This window comes from Calypte anna, chromosome 2, assembly GCF_003957555.1.
Source record: "Calypte anna isolate BGI_N300 chromosome 2, bCalAnn1_v1.p, whole genome shotgun sequence".
Lineage (NCBI taxonomy): Eukaryota > Metazoa > Chordata > Aves > Apodiformes > Trochilidae > Calypte > Calypte anna.
This window is the reverse complement of record NC_044245.1, coordinates 64,224,301-64,242,648: the sequence shown is the minus strand read 5'-3', so window position 1 is coordinate 64,242,648 and position 18,348 is coordinate 64,224,301. Positions and strand designations below refer to the sequence as shown.

Sequence of the window (18,348 nt, the reverse complement as noted above, 5' to 3'; positions counted from 1 at the left end):
ACAAAACCCTCACAGAACCCGAAGTCCCCTTCCTTAGAGGCAAAATCCCAGTGCAGCCCCCCCGTTTTTCTTGGGAGGGGAAGGGGAGAGGTACGGCGTTTGCCGGCGGCGGCTGTGCCACCCTGCCCCGAGGGGGGGGTTCTGGGGGGCATCCCTTCGGCGGTCAGGGCGACCCCGCAAGGAGCAGACACACGTGGAGGGCTGTGCACATACACGCACAGCTGATGCAGGAAACCAGCAACCGCGGCACAGCCCCCCCAGTACCCCCCCCCCCGGCAAAACCCACAGTCCGGGCCAAAAAAGGGGCGCCGCAGCGAAGAGCACGACGCGCCTCCTCCTCGTATTTCCTCCCCCGCCCACTTTCCGCGGCAGAGGGGCTCGCTGCCGCCCGGGATGAAAAGTTCGCCGCGGCAGGATGCGCGGTGAGGCGGTGAGTTTCCCCGGAGGCGCCGGGGCGCGGCGGGACGGGCAGGCAGCGGGGGCGCGGGGAAGCCCGGGCGGGCGGCGGGGAGGAACCTCCGGGATCTCCGCGTCAGCCTCGGCTCTCCGCGTCGTGTGTGTGCGTGTGTGTGTGTGTGTGTCCGGCTGTGCCGGTGCCCCGGGGGCCGGGCCGCGGCAAGGGGGAGCGCGACGCGCACCGGCGCAGCGCCCCGAGCGGCGGCGGGAACTTTCTCGCCCTGGGGGAAGATTTTCCTTCGGGAAGCGGCCCGGGCGCCGCCGTACGGGACCCCTTGAGGAGACACACACACACCCACCCCTCCCCCCGGGATGAGGCGCTGAGGGTGACCCCCACACCCCAGAGTCTCGGGGAGAGGGGGCTGCCCGGGATGGTGGCGGAGGGGCCGCGGGGTCGAGGCGGTGGTGGCGGCGGGGAAGCCGGCCCGCCGCGCGCCTGTCGTGCCTCGCGCTGCGCCGCCGTCCCTCCCCCACCGGGGCCGCGAGGAAACCCCCTCGGTGACCCCTCCCCCGACCCCTCCCCCACTCCCCCCTCACATCCCCCCCCTCCCGGTCCGGGAAAAGAGGCGGGGCCGGGAGACCCGGTGACGTCACTGCTCCGGCCCCGCTTCCTGCAATAGAAAGTGAGAGAAGGTAAAACACCCCCCGCCCCCCCTCTGTCCGTCCCCCCCCCCCAGATACCCCCTCCCTCCCCTCCCTTCTCCCGTGCCCCTCCCCCCGCCAGTGACCGGGGCGCCGGGGGGAGGGGCGGGGCGGGACGGGGGAGGGGAGCGCGTCTCTCCCCGAGGGGAGCCCGGCGGATGCGCCGAGCCCTCCCGTGCCTCGCCGGCCCTCCCCCGCCAGGCCCGCCCCGCCCCTCCCGCCTGTCAGGGGTGGCTCCCTGCCACCCGTCGTCCCCCCCCCCCCCTTCTTGTCCCCCCCACATTGTGTTTGATCCCCCTCCGTCGCCCTGCTGCCGGGGGGCAGGCGCCGCGGGGGGGGGGGGGGGGGGCGTTTGGGTCTGCACCCCTATGGGACTAGGTCGGCCGGAGGAGGGGTCTGCTGCGGGGGGCGGGCGCGGCCGGGGCCGGCCGGCGCGGCTGCGGTGGGGGCTGCGGGGGGTGGGGGGGGCCGTGCCGTGCCGTGCAGTGCCGGGGGGCGGCGCCTTGGCCGGCCCGGGGGGACGGTGCATGGAGGAGGGGTGGGTGTCGGTGCCGGGCTGCGTGTGTGTGCGCGGCGGCGGCGCTGGGTCATGTTTGTATTTGAGGTTGTCAAGTGAAGGAGGCTCCCGGCCCCCCCCTCCTTGCTCTTCCCCTTCGCATTCCCCCCCCCCCTCCTCCTTCCCCCCCCTCTCCTCCTCCTCCTGCTGCCGCCGCCGCGCAGGGGTCGCCGCGTTCCCCGTCGCCGCCATCAGCCGCCGCCGCGCCGGCCCCTCCGCCAGGTTTGCAGCGGGCCCCGCGGGGAGGGGGAGAGGGGGGGGGAACGGGAGCGGGGGGGACTCGGGAGGCGCCGTGGGGAGGAGGGGGCGCGGGGCGGGACGGGCGCTCCCCGCCGCCCCCTCTGCGCGGAGCTGCGGCAGCCACAACACAATGTGTCCTCTACCGGCGGCGGGGGTGTGGGAGGGGGGACGGGCGGCGACGGGAAGGACCGCAGGCCCCGCTCCCCCTTTCCTCCTTTATCCTACGGCCCCTCCGGGACGTGCGGGGACTCCGCGCCCCGGCTGCGCCCGCCCGTCCATGGCCTCCCTGGGGGTGCCGGCTGCACCCCTTACCCCGGGGGTTTGTCTGTGTGCTCCTCACACTTCCTCCACTCCCCCCCCACACACACACTTTGCAGCCGGGGGTTGGGGGGACCGGGAGGGTGGGTGCCACGGAGCTCCAGCCCGACTCCTCTTGTCCCCGCTGGGTGCCGGGCTTTGGCTGCCCCCTGCACCCCCACCCCACCCCGCCCCCCCCCCCGGCATGTGTGCAGCGCTTTGTTCGGTGCGGCGTTGCAGAGGGGTTTTCCCAGGCTCCTCCCTCTTTATTCATTCATGGTTTGGTTGTTTTTTTTTTTTTTCCCTCTCCCCCTCTCTCCCTTCCCCTTCCCTTTGCAACCCTGCAAGCGCATACCGACGGCTCTCCGGGCCCCGGGGCTGGCTGCCTCCCCGCACCGCTCCCTGATCTGCCGAGTGCTTTGGGCTTTTTCTTTTGGGTTGTTGTTTGGTTTTTTTTTTTTTTTTTTTCTTTCTGTTTTATTATTTTTTTTTTTTTTTTTTTTTTTTTTTGTGGGGGGTCGCGGGGGCGAAGGATGTGATCGCTGCGTTTGCGAAGGCCCGTTTCTCCCTCTCCCCTTTTTGCTGAAATTAAGGAGGGAATGACTTTTCGCGTAGGTCCTGCGCGGTGTTTCCGCCGTGGCTTTCACACGGCCATCTCGTCCCCCGAAAGAAGGAGTCCTGCTGGTGAGCGGGGGAAATTGGTGGTTTTAAAGCGTAAATAAGATGTCATTTGTGCTGCAGGGGAGCATTGGGAGGTGCTTGCGATTTACAGATACCCGGGGGATTTCAAACTCCTCCTGCAAATAACTTGCATAAAGAGGCGACGGTGTTTATTACTGCCTTTGAAAACCCAGGGCAGAGGGAGGACGGGGCTCAGGGGGTGCTTGTTGCTTCAAGCAACCCACTTACCTGCATTTCCAGCTTGTGTCCAAGACCAGGAAAATGGACCTGTTAGCATTAAGACTTTATTTAATGTCTAAATTTTCTCTGTTATCCTGGCAGATAAAGTGGCATGAGTGAGCAACTTGACAGGCGATGTGCTCCGTTTTGGATTTTTACTTGTTTTTCCTTTAACATGCAGTAATACCCTAGTGAAGAACCATTAGTCAGGATAACATTTTCCAGCCTGCCTTTGTGTCAGTTGCAGGCAGTTGCTTCTCCTGTTTGGGTCCTTTTATGCACCAACAGACAAAAGAAACATTAAAAATTAATTCTTACATTCATCCAACAGTCTGTAGACTGAAGGGGTCGTTGCCAGTAGTCTATTTTAAATGGGTTTGAATTCCATTTTTGCAAAAACATGGTTATCTTAGGAAAAACCAAAGCAAAACAAACAAACAAACAAAACCCAGAAACTACATTAGTACTTCTAACAAATGCTAAAAAGTCTGCATATTTCTTTCCTCTATTAGCTATCCTTTATCAACTTATCTATACTAGGGGCCATTACAAAGTTTATCTAAATTTTTACCATTTTTTTACTAGTGTTTACTAAAAATAATAATATCTTAACATGAGATAATATTGCTATATAAAAAAGTGAAAAGTGGTTAATTTTAAAATTTTGTTTTGATGAAAGAGTGGAATTACACCAGTCAGCATCTTTCTTAAGTTCTTGTGTGTTAAGTAGTTTGCCGTAGTTCTGTGGGAGGTTTCACATCCTGTAGGACTTCAGAAACTAAACAAAATGCTTCTTCAACTGTAGGCAAGTTGTAAAAATATTTGAAAAGTAAGCATGTTCTTTTAATCTCGAAAAGGATGTAGGTTTGGGGATTCATATGTAGGTCTGTGTCAGTTTAGCAGCAAATCTGTGTGTTAGGCTTTTAAAAGAATTGCCTGGTCCATGAGGTTTATCTGTCCCAGATGCAGCTCCTGTGAATTCAGGGACTGCTGCAGCCACATAGGCTTCACCACACCAGGGTGAAAACTTGCTGTGCAACAGCTTGCAGGTGAGTGAAGAGCCCATGTTGTTGTCTGCTGTACAGAGATACTTCAGCAGAAGTAACCCATGGAGAGTTCTTCAGGAACTGAACACTCCATGTAGGGAACTCAAGGGTTGCATATGTTTCAGGTAGGTTGGATTATTGCAGTGTGTGTTTGCCCTCCACTCTGCTCTTCCCCCATCCTGAGATGAATATCTGTATCTTACAGCCTGATGTCAGATTTTGTTTAGGTTCCTGGATTTATTTGCATGGGACACGAGTTGTTGGAAGACGTTTTCTGGCTAGAAAACAGCTGACAAACGTGGAAAAGTGTCCCGGTTCTCTCATGCTTCCTGAGTAATCCCAAAAGGAGTTTCACCCTCATGTAGTTTTCTTAGGATACTGGAACATTTCACTTTGTAAAAAGGATAGGTGCATAAATATTTCTCTCATTGGGTAGGTGAAAGTAAGCAGAATAGATATCTGTATTTTCCTGATTAATTCATACATCTCATAACTTTTCTTTTTCTTTTTTTTTTTAGCATACGGATTAACCGACCCCTTTGACAAGTTTATGGAGCTGCCATCTCTGTGCTTGCTGTACTTTCCACTTCTGAGAAGAGAAAGTGGTGTATGAGATTAGAGGAAAATGCCTCGGACAAAGCAGATCCATCCCAGAAACCTGAGAGGTATGTAGCTCTCAGCTGAGAATAAAAAGCTCTTGGGAAACTTGGTTGCAGTTTCAATTGCAGGGTTAAAGGAATATGTATTCAAGAGGTCTGTTTTCATCCAAGTAAAATTTGCAAGCAAGTTTTAGGAGTCATCTGCAAGACAGCTCTAATTGTGAGAGAAATAAGTGGAATCTGTTCTTATTCCTGAAGTCTGTGGGCTTGATAGCATTCTTGATATCCTCCAGCTTACAGCAATAATCAGCATGAATGTTGAAATGCAAAGGAGGATGTAGTTTCCTTACCAGAGCATGTACACTTGAAATATACAGGGAGGTGGGAAATGCATGTAATGTAGAAGCAGCATGAGATCTGACAGCCAGTAGTTGTTTTTCTTAACAGTAATCAGTTTGACTTGCTTTTGAGGGGATCAGGCTCTTCTCCCATGCATGCCTTCTCACTATCTGTCATCATCTGTCACCCACACTACCTCGGGCATCGCTCAGTTTGACCTTGGTCTCCTCGCTGTCCTGTAGTCTCACAGCCAAATGGTATCTCATTTGCTATGGAAAGGAGCAAGCAGGGAAGCAACCTGCTCCAAAAACTGGCAAGCTTGCATGTCCGGGCATTTCCTTGAACAAGATCCCAGAGCACTTAACCAAGCCCAGGACTGGCAGATGGATGTGAGGAATCCGATCCGATGGTTATTTGTTACTGTCTTGGTAGATGTGGCCCTGAAGGAATTAAATGAGGGGAAAAATACAGGTCAGTTGACAAGCAGTTGTGTATGTTGAGGGAGGACACGCTTCCATCCCTGCCCTTGTATGCTGCTTTCAGGAGAACGTGCTCCCACCTTCCACCTGCACCCTCACATCAGCTTTTTTAATGTGAATTTTACAGTTGCCGTATGGAAGCATCCCTTCAGGGAATCAAAGCGATTACAGAACCACAAACATCAACATAAAGTTTTAGAGGCAGGAGCAGCATTTGATTCTGGTTTTAACTTTTTATGCCAAAACCCAACAAACATCTGCATGTGTTTCAGTTGGTTTACAGTAGAGAGGCTCTGAAGTGATAGTCCCTGCAGCTGGATCTGAGACCTGGTGTTACGGACTGTTACCACTACTACCACTTAGAATCCCTGCTGGAGAGACATTTTTGCAGTGTCTTTATTCAGGAAGTGCTGAATATCATTGGCTGGTGTGATAGATAAGCTTCCATCACACATCAGGAATTTCACGTTTAAGTGATGCCTTTTACCCCTTCTTACTGAAAGTGAAGCAATAAATTAGAACCCAATTTTTAATAATGCTGCTTACCAAGTTGCTGACACAGCTGAGCTTATGTTTTCTGATCAAATATGAGAGGGATCTATTTCCGTACTCTGACAGCTACTTTGTATTGCTTGAAACTTAATAGAAGTTAAGTGTTATAAAGCTTCCTATTCACTTAAACAAATACATGTAAAATAAATAGTCTAGGTAACCTCTTAATTGTGTAAGAAATTAATTGCTTTTTTTCCTTGTGTAATCTCCTCGGCCATTTAGCTTTTATCACTTCTTGTAATAGTAGTCTTCATCAGTTCCTATTATTCCACAACTAACGGGAGTTCTTGAATGAATGAAGATGGGTTAAATGTTGAGAAGGGAAAGAGAGGTACACAACGAGCCCGTGATTTGAAATTATGTTTGAACAGGTAAATGATTGTTAAAATGACACAGGTGTTGCAAACTTCAACATGTTGTGAGCATATATTGCTACTATCATGGGTTATTAGAGGTGAAGTGATTTGAATAATCAGTTTACTTCTCATTAGTTATGCCCTATTTCCATTTTTAATCTTGATAATGAGGAAAACTGGATTTGAGTTTTTAGTATTTTTATCAGCATGTGAGAATATTGTGGAAAATATTTGCTTAAACCCTTGGTTTTTGCTGGACCCTGTGGAGGCTGGAGGATCTCACAGGTCTCTTTTCTGACCGTTTATGTATGCAAAGTTAGAGCCACCTTAAGTTGACATTCTTAACTATTAAAACTTGGGAAAAAAAGTGATTTTTAACACATTTAAGCCATAGTATAATCCATGGTAATTGGTACCAGTGATATCTAAATCTGCAAAAAGATTAAATGTCTGGTTGCAGGTGAAACTTGGCAAACTCCTGCAACTTTTGGCAGGCAAAGATGTGAGCTAAGTAGCCTGTATTTTTAGGTTAAAGGGTATTTTTAAGTTGTCTAAACTTTATTGTCACCTTTTGTACTATGTACAAAGAACACATCATGTCCTTACCTGGCTTCTCCCTCTCAGTTTCCAATTCCTTTCATTGCCCCATAGCAATCAAATCACCAACAGCTTTAACTGGGCTTGTCCAGACCCCATCAATGTTTAACTTTTTTTGGGAGATCACTGTTGAACAACCCTTGACACTCTCTATCCTGTTGTGCATCAGATGGGTTACTTGGGTTGCACTCACAGTCCAAGTCAGCCTGGAGAATAAACAACCAAATCCAAGAACATTTATTTTCCCTTAAAAAAGCAAAAACCAGCACAATCCCTCTTCCTCTTCCCTGCCAAAAAAACCACGTGGAAAAAACCCCACCATAAACAACCCCCACACACTCCCATTAGTTAATTTGAGGTTTGGTGCAGTATAGGAGTAAGTTTTGCAGGTTTTAATACTGCGTGTGTTTACCGTAAGCAACCTTATTGTCTGGAGAAAATGAAGTAGTGTTGTTTAATATAAAGAACTAAATTTAAGATTTTGGCAGGAAGCCTTAAGGCTCTTCTTTTTGTGACATGGCTTGATTTTACTCATTTTTGTATGCTTCTAGGAGATTTGTGGCCCTGAAGTATCAGGATCTGTGAAGATCACATTTATTTTTTTTGCTCTTTGTGTGTATGTGTGCTGAGGTCCTTTCCCCTCTCCTTGGCTTTCACTGTCTATTTAAACATGAGTCTATTAATAGAGTGCTATACTAACCTGATTTTACAGCAGGAAAAAAAAAAAAAAAAGCCCGTATCAAGAGCACAGGATTTAGGAAGCATTATTTTGCAAATTAAAAAGAAATAACTAGCTGGCCATTTATTTATTTTCATGGCTATGTGCTAGTGGTAGGGTTTTAATGCCTGACAGTGGCTGAATGAGCATGCTGCCTCTGAAGGGTACCAGTAAGGCATCTGCTGTGCTGCACTTGTTCTCTTACACTGTTTTGTCACATCAGCCTTCCCTGCTTCTCATGGCAAATACATCCTTAGGTGAAAAGTGTTACTGTCAGCAGTGGATGGCTTTGGTAAGAGGAGTTGTGCACAGTGTCTGACTTAGTCTCCCAACTAACTTAACAGTCATGGTCATCTTCAGCAGTAGGGATGAGTGACTAAAATTTGAGACAAATTACATTTTTTTCAGATCTCAAAAGGATACAGATTGGGTGCATGCATGTTCTGGAAAATGGTTACAGTAGTTTCAAAGGTGAAGACCACAAACATGCCTAGGAAAAGCCTGGTCTGGGTTACCTGTCAGGTTTGTGACTGGAACTGAGTTTATAAGCTGGTGTTCCTCATGTTGTCTTAGACTCTTAAATATTTAAGATGAGTATCATGTTGCTAGTAAAAAGCATCATCACTTGGCCACCAGTGTGCTGCTGAAGAGAAAGTTATCTGCTTGCTCAGGCATCCGGAGGTCATCTTTTCTTACTTTACTTTATTTGTCCTAATGAAAAGACTACTTTGCATGCAGTTACACCTTATATTTACATGGCAAATTGTTACACAGCTGTGACAAAACATTTCGTAGAAGCTGTAATGTATTCCCATAAGTACAGTTACATTAGAGAATCATGCATTTAGCAGGGCTGAGTAGGCTTGGTTTGTTGTGGGATGATTGTGAGGATATAGAAGGAAGAACAACTCTGTTTTTGTTTAAAACTACCCAGTTACAGAGTTTTCATTTTAACTTTCCTGTGTGTACAGTGTTTAGCACAGTGCTCTGATTCACCCGTACAAAACTGTAGCAGAAGTATTTTGAACTTTGTCTCATTCTAGATAAGCTTTCTGTTATTTTTAAGACAACAACTTGTTGCTGTTTCTGTTTTTCCTTCTCAATCAAATATTTCTATTCGAAACAAACAGCTGATGGGCCCATAAAGTTCAACAGTTGCCTGTAAATCTTTTAACATTTTGCATTTGACAAGGAAATGCAAGTATAACAGGAAGAGCTTTTCTTGATAGCTTTTTAGTACTCTGAAAAACGTGCTTATGTGCTTAAGTTTACTGGAAAGCTGGATACATTCTGGGCCATACAACGTCCAGAAGATCTAGGCATCTAGTATGTCTCAGTGTGATTTAGCAAAGGCTCTTTGAGTTGGTTTAAAATTGTAATGTGCATTCAGTACTGAAGCAGACCTGTCCTACACCGAAAGCTGATGGGTTGGTATTTCCTATTAGTGTTGGGTCATGTAGTCTATAAAGCTTGAGAATCGATTGGTGTGCTGTGTTGTTCATGATTTCGATTGGTGTGCTCTTCATGATTTGCATCAAATGATTTTTTTAAAAAAAGCTGAGCTTTCTCAAGGCTCACTTTCATAATTTGTGCATGCTTATTTCAAAAGAAACACACAGGTTTCTTTGACTTTTGGGTCTTGGTATTATTTCTGAGACAAAAAAAGAATGCTCCACTTTAGAGTGTCTCTGAGGGACTGTAGATGCAATATTGGTACATCAGATGTGATAGTGGTCTGTTCTCTGTGGCATAGCTGTGGACGTCTGTAAAGATGCTGCATCTGTGTCTTGCTTAAATTTCTGAAATGTGTGTGATACACTGGTGGAACAAAAAGCCAGAGTTTGGACTCAGTGACTTTGTTATAGATATTTCCTTTGATTTGGCAACAGCTCTTGTTTCTGAATATCAGATTGTTTTGTGTAATTTCCTCTACAAAACAAATTTGAACCTAAAACCTCCCTCGTGAAGGTAGAAAGAATGCGTGGCTCTGGTGTATCATCAGCTGGAGTACCAGCAGCTGTGGAATGGGTACTCTATCTGTAAGGATCAATACTTATACTTTTTCTCTCCCCTCTCACACACATAGCGAGAGGACAGGGCAATGATTTCAAACTTGAGGAGTGGAGATTTAGGCTAGACATTAGGGAAAATAGGGTGGTGAGATGTGGGAATAGGCTGCCCAAGGAAGTTGTGTCTGTTCCCTCCCTGGAAATGTTCAAGGCCAGGCTGGATGGGGCCTTGAGCAACCTGTTCTAGTGGGAGGTGTCCCTGCCCATGCACTAGATCTAGATATCTAACATCCCTTCCAACTGTAATTGTTCTATGATTCTACTCTCTCTCTGCCTTATATTTTTCACCTGGGTTATGGAATGATAATGTTTCTCTCTCTCTTTTTTTTTTTTTTTTTTTGGGGGGGGGGGAAGGAGGAGGGAAGTGTAGCATCTTTAGTCTGTTGCTTATGGTATATATGATCTGACAACTTGCACATTAGGTGCAGTTGGCTGCAGTCCTCAAATTTTACTGTAATGTGAATCATCTCTATGTTTATATATGATAAACTGTCCAAACCACTCTGTAGTTTAAGAAAGGTTGGATTTAAAGCTATAATTTGCCACCTTCTCCCCATCATCTGTCTTCTTCCTGAATCTGTTTGTGTGTTTTCAAGATATTCTAGTCCTATTCATTGCTCAAGATGGTTGGGGCTTATGTCAGTGGGCATAAGTAATGCACAAAACCCTGTTGAGAGTGGACTGCAAGAGAGGATAAGAATAGTAGGCTGGTAACACTGTTCAGTGTTGCCTTGAGACAACTGCATTTGATTCCTGCCCCTACCAGTGACTTCTTTTGTGTGAAACCAAGCGATGCTGTTACACCAAACCTTTGCAGCCAGCCAGTAATTGCGTGTGCTGCATTTGGCTGAGTTGAGCTGTCTGTGTGCAGTCTTTGAGTTTTTGCAGCTGCAGTCAGTTCACTGAGGCTACAGTTTGGATGCAAAATGGTGCAGAATTGCTAAAAACAATTAAAATCAATGTCTAGGTGACTTAAGTTGAAGATCCAAGATTAGCCAGTGCTTTTGGCAAATCTTCTAATAACTCTGTGCCTGTTTTCTTCATGTAAACTTGGGGTACCAGTACCACATCATCTTCTAAGGGCTCAGAAAGTAAAGTAGTTAGTGTTGTGAAGCAGACACTTGATGACTAAGTAATGGAAACGATGATAAAGAAACTGGTAGCAAACAGAGCCAAGCGGTGAGCATGCCCCATGTTGCGCACTGGCTTAGTTTGTGTAAACTTTTGGCATTCTCCAACTTCTTGCTGCTTCACAATCTTAACATTTAAAAGGTATTCTTAAAGGTTACTTCCTAGCTTGTAAAATACCAAACTAAAAAACCCAAGAAATTCCACTGCATTGAGCCACAATGCTTCTCATATGAGTCAATGATCTGGTGGGACCTCAGGCCGCAACGCTGGCTTTTTCTGTGTGAGCCTTGCAGCACAGGGTCATTCTTTGGCGTGGACCAGGTGCTACAGAGTGGAGAAGGAAATTGCTCCCACTGGTGAGTGTTCATCATCATGTTGCAGAGTTTCAAGCCATTGCTGAGAAAGCCCCTGCAGCCAGGAGGGAATACTTAGTGCAGTAGAAGCCTCTAGAGAGGAGCATCTTTAATGTTGTAGTTTCCCAGTTGGTTTTGAGAGTGGTTTAAGCCATTGCTGCTGGAGGAGGAGGAAGAAGTGAAGTGGTTCTGCCTCTCACTACCTGAAATGCTCCTTTCCACCTTGTTTTTTTGCTTTTCCCCTCCAGAACCCCCCTTCAAATGTCAAATTGCAGAACTGGGAAGCAATGGAGGTTCTTAATGGATGACTTTTAAGAATTTTAGTGTACTGGTAAACCAGCAGGAAACTGAACTGGTCTTAGTTGACACCTTAATTAAAAATAAAAGAAAACATTCCCTCTAAAATTTGGCATGAAATTCCATTCTGAATGAACAAAATTTGGCTAACATTTAAGCAATTAAAAAGAGGTCCAGAAAACCAAACTTAATTGTAGCTGGCACTGTCAGCTTGGAATATGTATTTTTAGATTTCTGCATACGCACACTAAATATTAGGAAAAGGAAATGGGAATAATGCAAGGAGAGTCTGTGGATGCAGACAGTAGCAAAAATGGGTGCTATCACAGGGAGTTAAAATAACATGAAGAGGAATATAAAATGGTATTCCAGCTAACAGAAATTGCAAAGAAATAACTGTAAGAACTGTTGAAGAAAGAAAAAGATTGGAAAAAGGAACTTAATTCTCTTCTCTTGATAGCAGAAAACAACAAACAGTATTTTTAAAATGGAATATAAAATAATTATAATCACAGTTAGAATCAGGCTCAAGCTGGAAGAAATTGGTGAAGGGAACGGTTAAAAAATGTTGAATTAATACAAAAACAAAAAAGCAAAGAAAACGAGGGCTTGAAAGCTATGTATATAAGTTAGTATGATTTTATTTCAGAATACAGTGAAGTGGTAAAAGTACAGATCTGTTATTCTGCCTTACCTTTACATCCTGTGCCTTTTTTATTACTAATTGAGCATCGAGTAAGAAATGCTACAGAACGTGGCATTTGCTGAAGCAAGTGAACTCCAGCGTGTAAGGAAGGTCATGAAAAAGATTGTAGCTTTGAAAAGAGAAACAAAATGTAAGGTTCCAACAGTTCTTTCACACATTTCTATTAAAGCAAGCAGTTGGCTCTGGGATGAAACTGAGTTCAGTCTTTTGAGACCAGAACAATAACATTTTCTAAGAGCCCAGCTTTCTCATGAGCACTCAAAAGAAGATGACTTTGTGTTTGGTTGGTTGTTAAAATTGTTATCTCTTTGAACAGATTTTGGGTTGCTGTTGAGCGTGTATTTAAGATAACTTAAGATGGGAATGCATGTCTGTGTTTGTGAACCTACTTAAAAAACAAAGCAAAACCTCAACAACCAATTCTAATATGTAACCATCAGAAATTAACATGTAAATAGCAAAATCCTGGATTGGTTTAGAAGCTTGTTTATGAGAGCCTTGTAGCAGGTTTATGGCCACCTGCGTCTTTAATGGCTCTTACCAAAAAGGTGAAGGCATATGGTGTCACCTTTTCCTTCATTGTCTTTTTACTTCTTTTAAACTGTGAAGGCATCAGTCCACTACATACTGCAGCTGTGGGCTTTATTATTTCATAGTCTTGTATCTAACCCAATAAGCTTTCCAAGAGCAATGTTACCATTAAAAAATATATTGTCGCAATGAATTCTCAGTTATAAAAATGGTATCAGAGGGATGTGCATCTTAGTATTGTTTCCTTCAGATTTGTGTTCTGCCTGTGTCATAATGCTTGAAAGGGTTTGTGTGATAAATACTTACTGGCTATGCCAGGCAATGATTCTTGGGCTGTGGAAAGAGTTCCCGGTCCTTAACAGTGTGGGCAGGAATGCAGAATTTTGCTCAGAGATCTTGGTAACAAAACCCAGGTGTCTGTTAGGGGTATTGTCTGTTTGACTTAATGCTTCACAAAAATGCTGAAGAGGTGAGAATTATTTCTTTTAGACCACAGTCAGTTGTTACTACCGAAATAGTCATCCTCTAGCCCACCTTGGTGTACTCATAAAGCTTAGACTGTTTTGGGATTTATGTGATTTTGGTTTGGTTTCTAATCTTGAAATGATTCCTTTTTGTGGCATGTATTTTGGGTTTCTTCATAGGATCATACAGTTTGATTTCCAATTCCAAACTGCTCTAAGTATTTATGCTGGAAAACATAAAGGAGACTTGCTATAGCTATACATTTTAACAGAGCTAGTTATACCAGTGTGTATTTCCTAGGCTTGTACATTCTTTGCTATGTTGGACTTCTCTAGCAAGCATTTTAGTTTAGTAATGGCTTATGAGAATATGCAGAGAGAAACTCAGTTGGAAATGCAAGATTCTCCTTTCCTTGCTATGTTAAAACAGCTTAATGAACTGGACTTGAACTTTCCAAATCAGTTGAGTGAAGTACAGTCTTCCCCTCTACTTGTTTGAATGTATCGTAACTTGGAATATTTACATTAAGAAGAGGAGGGAGGGGGAAAACCCTTATGGCAGGTGTTTGGAGCCTTTGGTGACGCATTTTTGGGGGAAGTGGGGAAGCTGTAGTTCAGCAGGCGAGGGTTTTTTCTTTAATAAACACTGTTTGTTTTTATACAAAAGGATTTTAAATGCCTTTAAAGCTTCTTTCAGAATGAGGCTGTTTGGAGAATATGCTGACGGCAATTTCCGTGTGACCTTTGGTGGCAGACTGAGGAAGAAATGTCTTTCTAACAATCCACAGTTTGCAAACAGTGGAAGGAGGATTTTTGTGAAGGCCAAGTTGAAATAGTCTGTGTACGTGAAAATTTCATCTTTTACTTAACACTTTGTTAATACTCATTGATGTCATTGAACCTGGTTAACGCAGTAAAGTAGATTTAACATCTTTGATAAAAGAAGCGGTGAACAAATAACGCATGCTCATGTGTTAAATAACCTGTAGGCTTTTTTCACCCTGAATGCCCTCCAGGTCCCCTTCATAAATTCCAGGACAGACCTGCTGGGCTGAGATCATGAAAAGTTTGGAACGGGCTGCAGGGAGGAAGAGCAGCAGTTCCGCCAGAGCCTGTGGTGCAGCGTCGCTACAAAACAACTCTGTGTGTGTTCCTGGTTACCTGTAAAATATGTGGCTTACACCCTGCCAGCAGTGGTAGTCATGGAATATCCAGAGCACACCACATGTTTTCCTCTTATTTTTGGCTTAATTTTGGCAAGTGGGAAGTAGAGTAAGTTAGTGTTGAATGGCATTATTTTAACTGTGGAGCTCTGTTAAGCGAGATGTGAGATAGCATGCTTGCTCTTACTCTAAAGGTTGCAATGCAAACACAATATGGAGCCAGAAAAAAGAAAGAAGTGCTAAGAAATGGCACTTACAATGGAATTGCTTTGGTGGTTTTGCTGTTCCATTACCTATAATGAATATTTAGCCAGTGTGTTTTTTAAGAGGAGTGTATGTCTCGAACACGGTAGATGTATGGATTTTACCTTTCTCTCTGCTTCAGGATTTCTTACAGAAAGAAGTATTTCTGTCCCAGACCCCAGGAAGAAAACACAGTGGTGTATGGGTGGTTTTGTTAAAAATATTTCACTGTATGATTTTTATTAGCAGAATATCTAGTATGCCAAAACATTCTTGTAGTCCATAGCTGTCAATAGGCAGAACAAAGTATGTAGGTTGTAATAGTTTAATGCCTTGAAAATGAAAAGAGAATTGTCTTTTTTTCTGTAAGGGCACTGCTTTTGTGGCTGAGAAGCAGGTTGGGAACTGTGAAAAGCCTCGATACAGGGGGATGTTATAATAATTTTCAAACAAGTTTTTTTGTATTTTACACAGTGGACCTGCTGAATTTGCCTCATGTATTGCATGCATTTGTTAGAGGGGTGGGATACTACCCTTCTTTGCAATAATAATTTATGGAATATTAAGTCATGCTTTCCTGTGGTGGTTTTTTTTTTTTTCTGTTATACAAAGTATGCTTAGGTGCCAGTTTATTTTAGAACACTATGTATGTATGTTATGTCCAGATATGTGTCCATGAGCATGTTTGAAAATAGCATTTTCTTTATGTGATTTTTCATTTCTTTCTTAGAATTTCAGGATATAAGCTGAAGCAATTATGTAAATTCTGAACATAGCAGGGGAGTTTCTGTTCTGGTACAGGATGATTTTACTGTTGTCAGACTTGTGAAATACAGTTTGTCTTCAGTACCTCTTCAGCAAGGTTTGGTACCAGGATTGCTGTAGAACCTGGCTGCCATCCCTATTCATGTATGTGAAATCCATTGCCGCAGGTGGTAGAAAGCAAGCCAGATTTTGTTGTTTGGCTGCTAAATGTACATCTACTTTCCTGCAGAAATGGTCAATCTTCCCTCTCTTAAGGCTCATTAATCAGGCTCGTTGTGAGGCTTGCTCAGAATCCCTGCAGTCTTAACAGTTTATGGTTTTCTGAAGTTGTCTTGGTGTGTAGTCAACATATGCAAGAGCACTGTCAAGCAAACTCTGATATTCTGTGATGTAGCAGGCTGGGTTCTCCTGCTTGGAGCCTTTGCTTGAGGGATCCTATATGCTAGGCACCATAGGCGAGCACCATAGGCAGATCAGGGCACGTCCCAGAGCTTGTGAGAAGTTTTCACAGGCACCCAGGCAGGATATGGCCTCAGCACAAAATTAATTTTAATTATTGATGTTTTTCCAGTATCTTATGGCAGGCTTCTGTCATACCTTTTCAAAAATAAATGAATAAGGGCATTCCTCCTTTAAGACTACCATTTTAACATTTTTTCCTTATGAACTTTTTTTTTTCCCCAAGTGGCTTTTCTTTATTTTTGTCCTCTTCTATGCTTTTTTCCTTCTCTCATTCCTTCTTAGAGTGATTTCCAGTTCTCATTATCTATGTATGCTGCTTCTCTGCCATTCTGCCTGCTAATGCAAGTGTAACCAATAGTCTAGGAAACAGGAAAATTCATAGTGTCGTCTTAGTCCTCATTGATTTTTCCTCCTGTTCTTAAGCCTCACAAACTTGTGGCATTGCCAACATCTTACATCCTTTGATTTGCTTCCTGAGCAGAGCTGTAGATAGAAAGACATTTCTGCTGAATCAACCTGCAGTTTGCATGCTGAAGCCTTAAAAAAATATGGTTAACAAAATATGTTGTACACGAATGACATCTTTTCAGTGGTTTGAGTCGCAGAACAAGAAATTGGCTGTAAGAAAATATGATGTATTAAGAATCGATGTTCAGAGGTTTGAAGAATGTGCTATCTATCTGTAATAACGCTCAGGAAGCAGTGCCAAGTAATGGATTTTGAATTGTAATGAAAACTGATCCTGCTTTTTTTTGGCAGTGTTTCTATGAACAGTGTCTCCAAGATGAAGGAGCATGTGTGTGCATGGTGGCATTTCTCATAGGTATTTATAAACATGTTAGGTAGGACTGTTTGGAACAGAAAAAAAATGTATTATTAAATGTTTTCCCAACTCTTACAATAATTTTTGGGATTTCTTTTCTTCTTTTTTTTTGGGGGGGGGAGGTAAGATTCGATGATCTTGATGGTGTTTTCCAACCAAGGTAATTCTTTGATTCTGTGATGTCCCCATTTTGGAGGAGATTCACATTCTAGTAGCTTTTTTTTGAACACTCAACCTCCATGCTTTAGTAAAATGCTGACCTCATTTGCACAGTAGGTCTCTCTTGTTGACCTCCATGGACTGTCAAAGGGAACTTCAGTGGAAAGAGTGTGTGGTGAGCAACCTGGGGTGCCCCCACATGCCTTGCAGCCTCCTTCAGTCTGTCTGTTTATAGCATTGAGGGTAAAACATAGATTGAACCTTAGTGATGGACTTTAATTCATCTGTGGTCAGGTATAAAAAGGTTATGAGTTTCTGTGAATTTCTGGAATTTGAAATTTGCAGCTTGTGAATTTTTGATTTTCATTTTGTTTGGGAAATCACAATTTGCCCAATGTGGCCAGTGAGAGTCCTAGCTCACTGATGTTGGCTTTCTGTAGCTGGATGTATTAATAATAAATAGCTATATAAAAATACTTTGAAATAGGGAGGTATCTGAATATTATGTCTTATTGGTGGAAAATAATGGCCTGAAAAGGATGTAGTGGTCAGCGTTTTCCAGAGCAGAAAGTTTCTGGTTAACCACATATTTTTGCAAGGGCATTCAGGAATTTGGAGTGCTTTGAAATCTAATGATGTGAAGAAAAGGAGAGCAAAGGATACAAAGCCTGTTTTTAAGCTCACAGAAAGGGTTAATGCAGGTCCAGAATTATGTACTGGTTACCTGCAAGTCAGTTTTAATCTTGTATTTCTAGTAAACACTGATGTAAAACATGTCTCTTGAGCCAAGGTTATAACTAATAAGCTTTTTCTCCAAGAGGCTTTAAAAGCACAGTTTTGGCAACAGTAACTAAGATGGTATTTTTCAGAAGAACCCCTAGTAAATGGAAAGAAAGCTGGTAATCAGTTTTGATTAACAGATCTGCATCCTGTTATTTCAGAGAATCACAGAATGGTTTTGGTTGGAAAGGATCATCTATTTCCAACCCCCCTGCATGACTAGGGACACTTTCCAGTAGACCGGGTTGTTCCAAGACCCATCCAACCTGATTAGCACGTATGCTGTATTTAAATGTGCAGTTTTATTTTAGCAAAATTTGAGGTGTGGAGAACTGACATAATCTTTCAGATGCTAAAGGCTGGGTATGCAAGGCAAAAAATGCAGAGGAGACGTGCCCACCTTCCTCAGCCTTGCAAGGTTATACCTTCATGACTGGTATTTTTACTTAGATATGAGATTATGGTGTTTCTTAATCAGATCTGAGCAAAGGAAAAAGTGTAGGAAGTTTGTTTTATTTTATTTGGGGATTTGGAAATTCTGCTTAGTCTACAACAGACTTAAAATAAATTTTAAGTGAAGTATTAAGGCTTTTGTTTGTGAACTCAGTGTCTCCTGCTCCTTGTT

The 18,348-nt window shown here is 44.2% G+C and overlaps 1 protein-coding gene across 5 annotated transcripts in view; it reads left to right on the top strand.

The window, feature by feature from the left end:
- Window positions 1–269: 269 nt before the first annotated feature.
- HIVEP1 (HIVEP zinc finger 1) overlaps window positions 270–18,348 on the top strand; it is a 128,256-nt gene continuing 110,177 nt past the window's right edge. For 2 of the 5 annotated variants that reach the window (XM_030444790.1, XM_030444786.1), the window contains exons 1-3: window positions 1,860–1,876; window positions 2,807–2,875; window positions 4,656–4,802. In XM_030444790.1, coding sequence (XP_030300650.1) covers window positions 4,763–4,802 — 40 coding nt within the window. In that variant the 5' untranslated portion in view covers window positions 1,860–1,876; window positions 2,807–2,875; window positions 4,656–4,762. Of the gene's footprint in view, window positions 431–1,054; window positions 1,090–1,662; window positions 1,877–2,806; window positions 2,876–4,655; window positions 4,803–18,348 lie in introns of those variants that run through there. The other 3 variants (XM_030444788.1, XM_030444789.1, XM_030444787.1) reach the window with 3 other exon arrangements.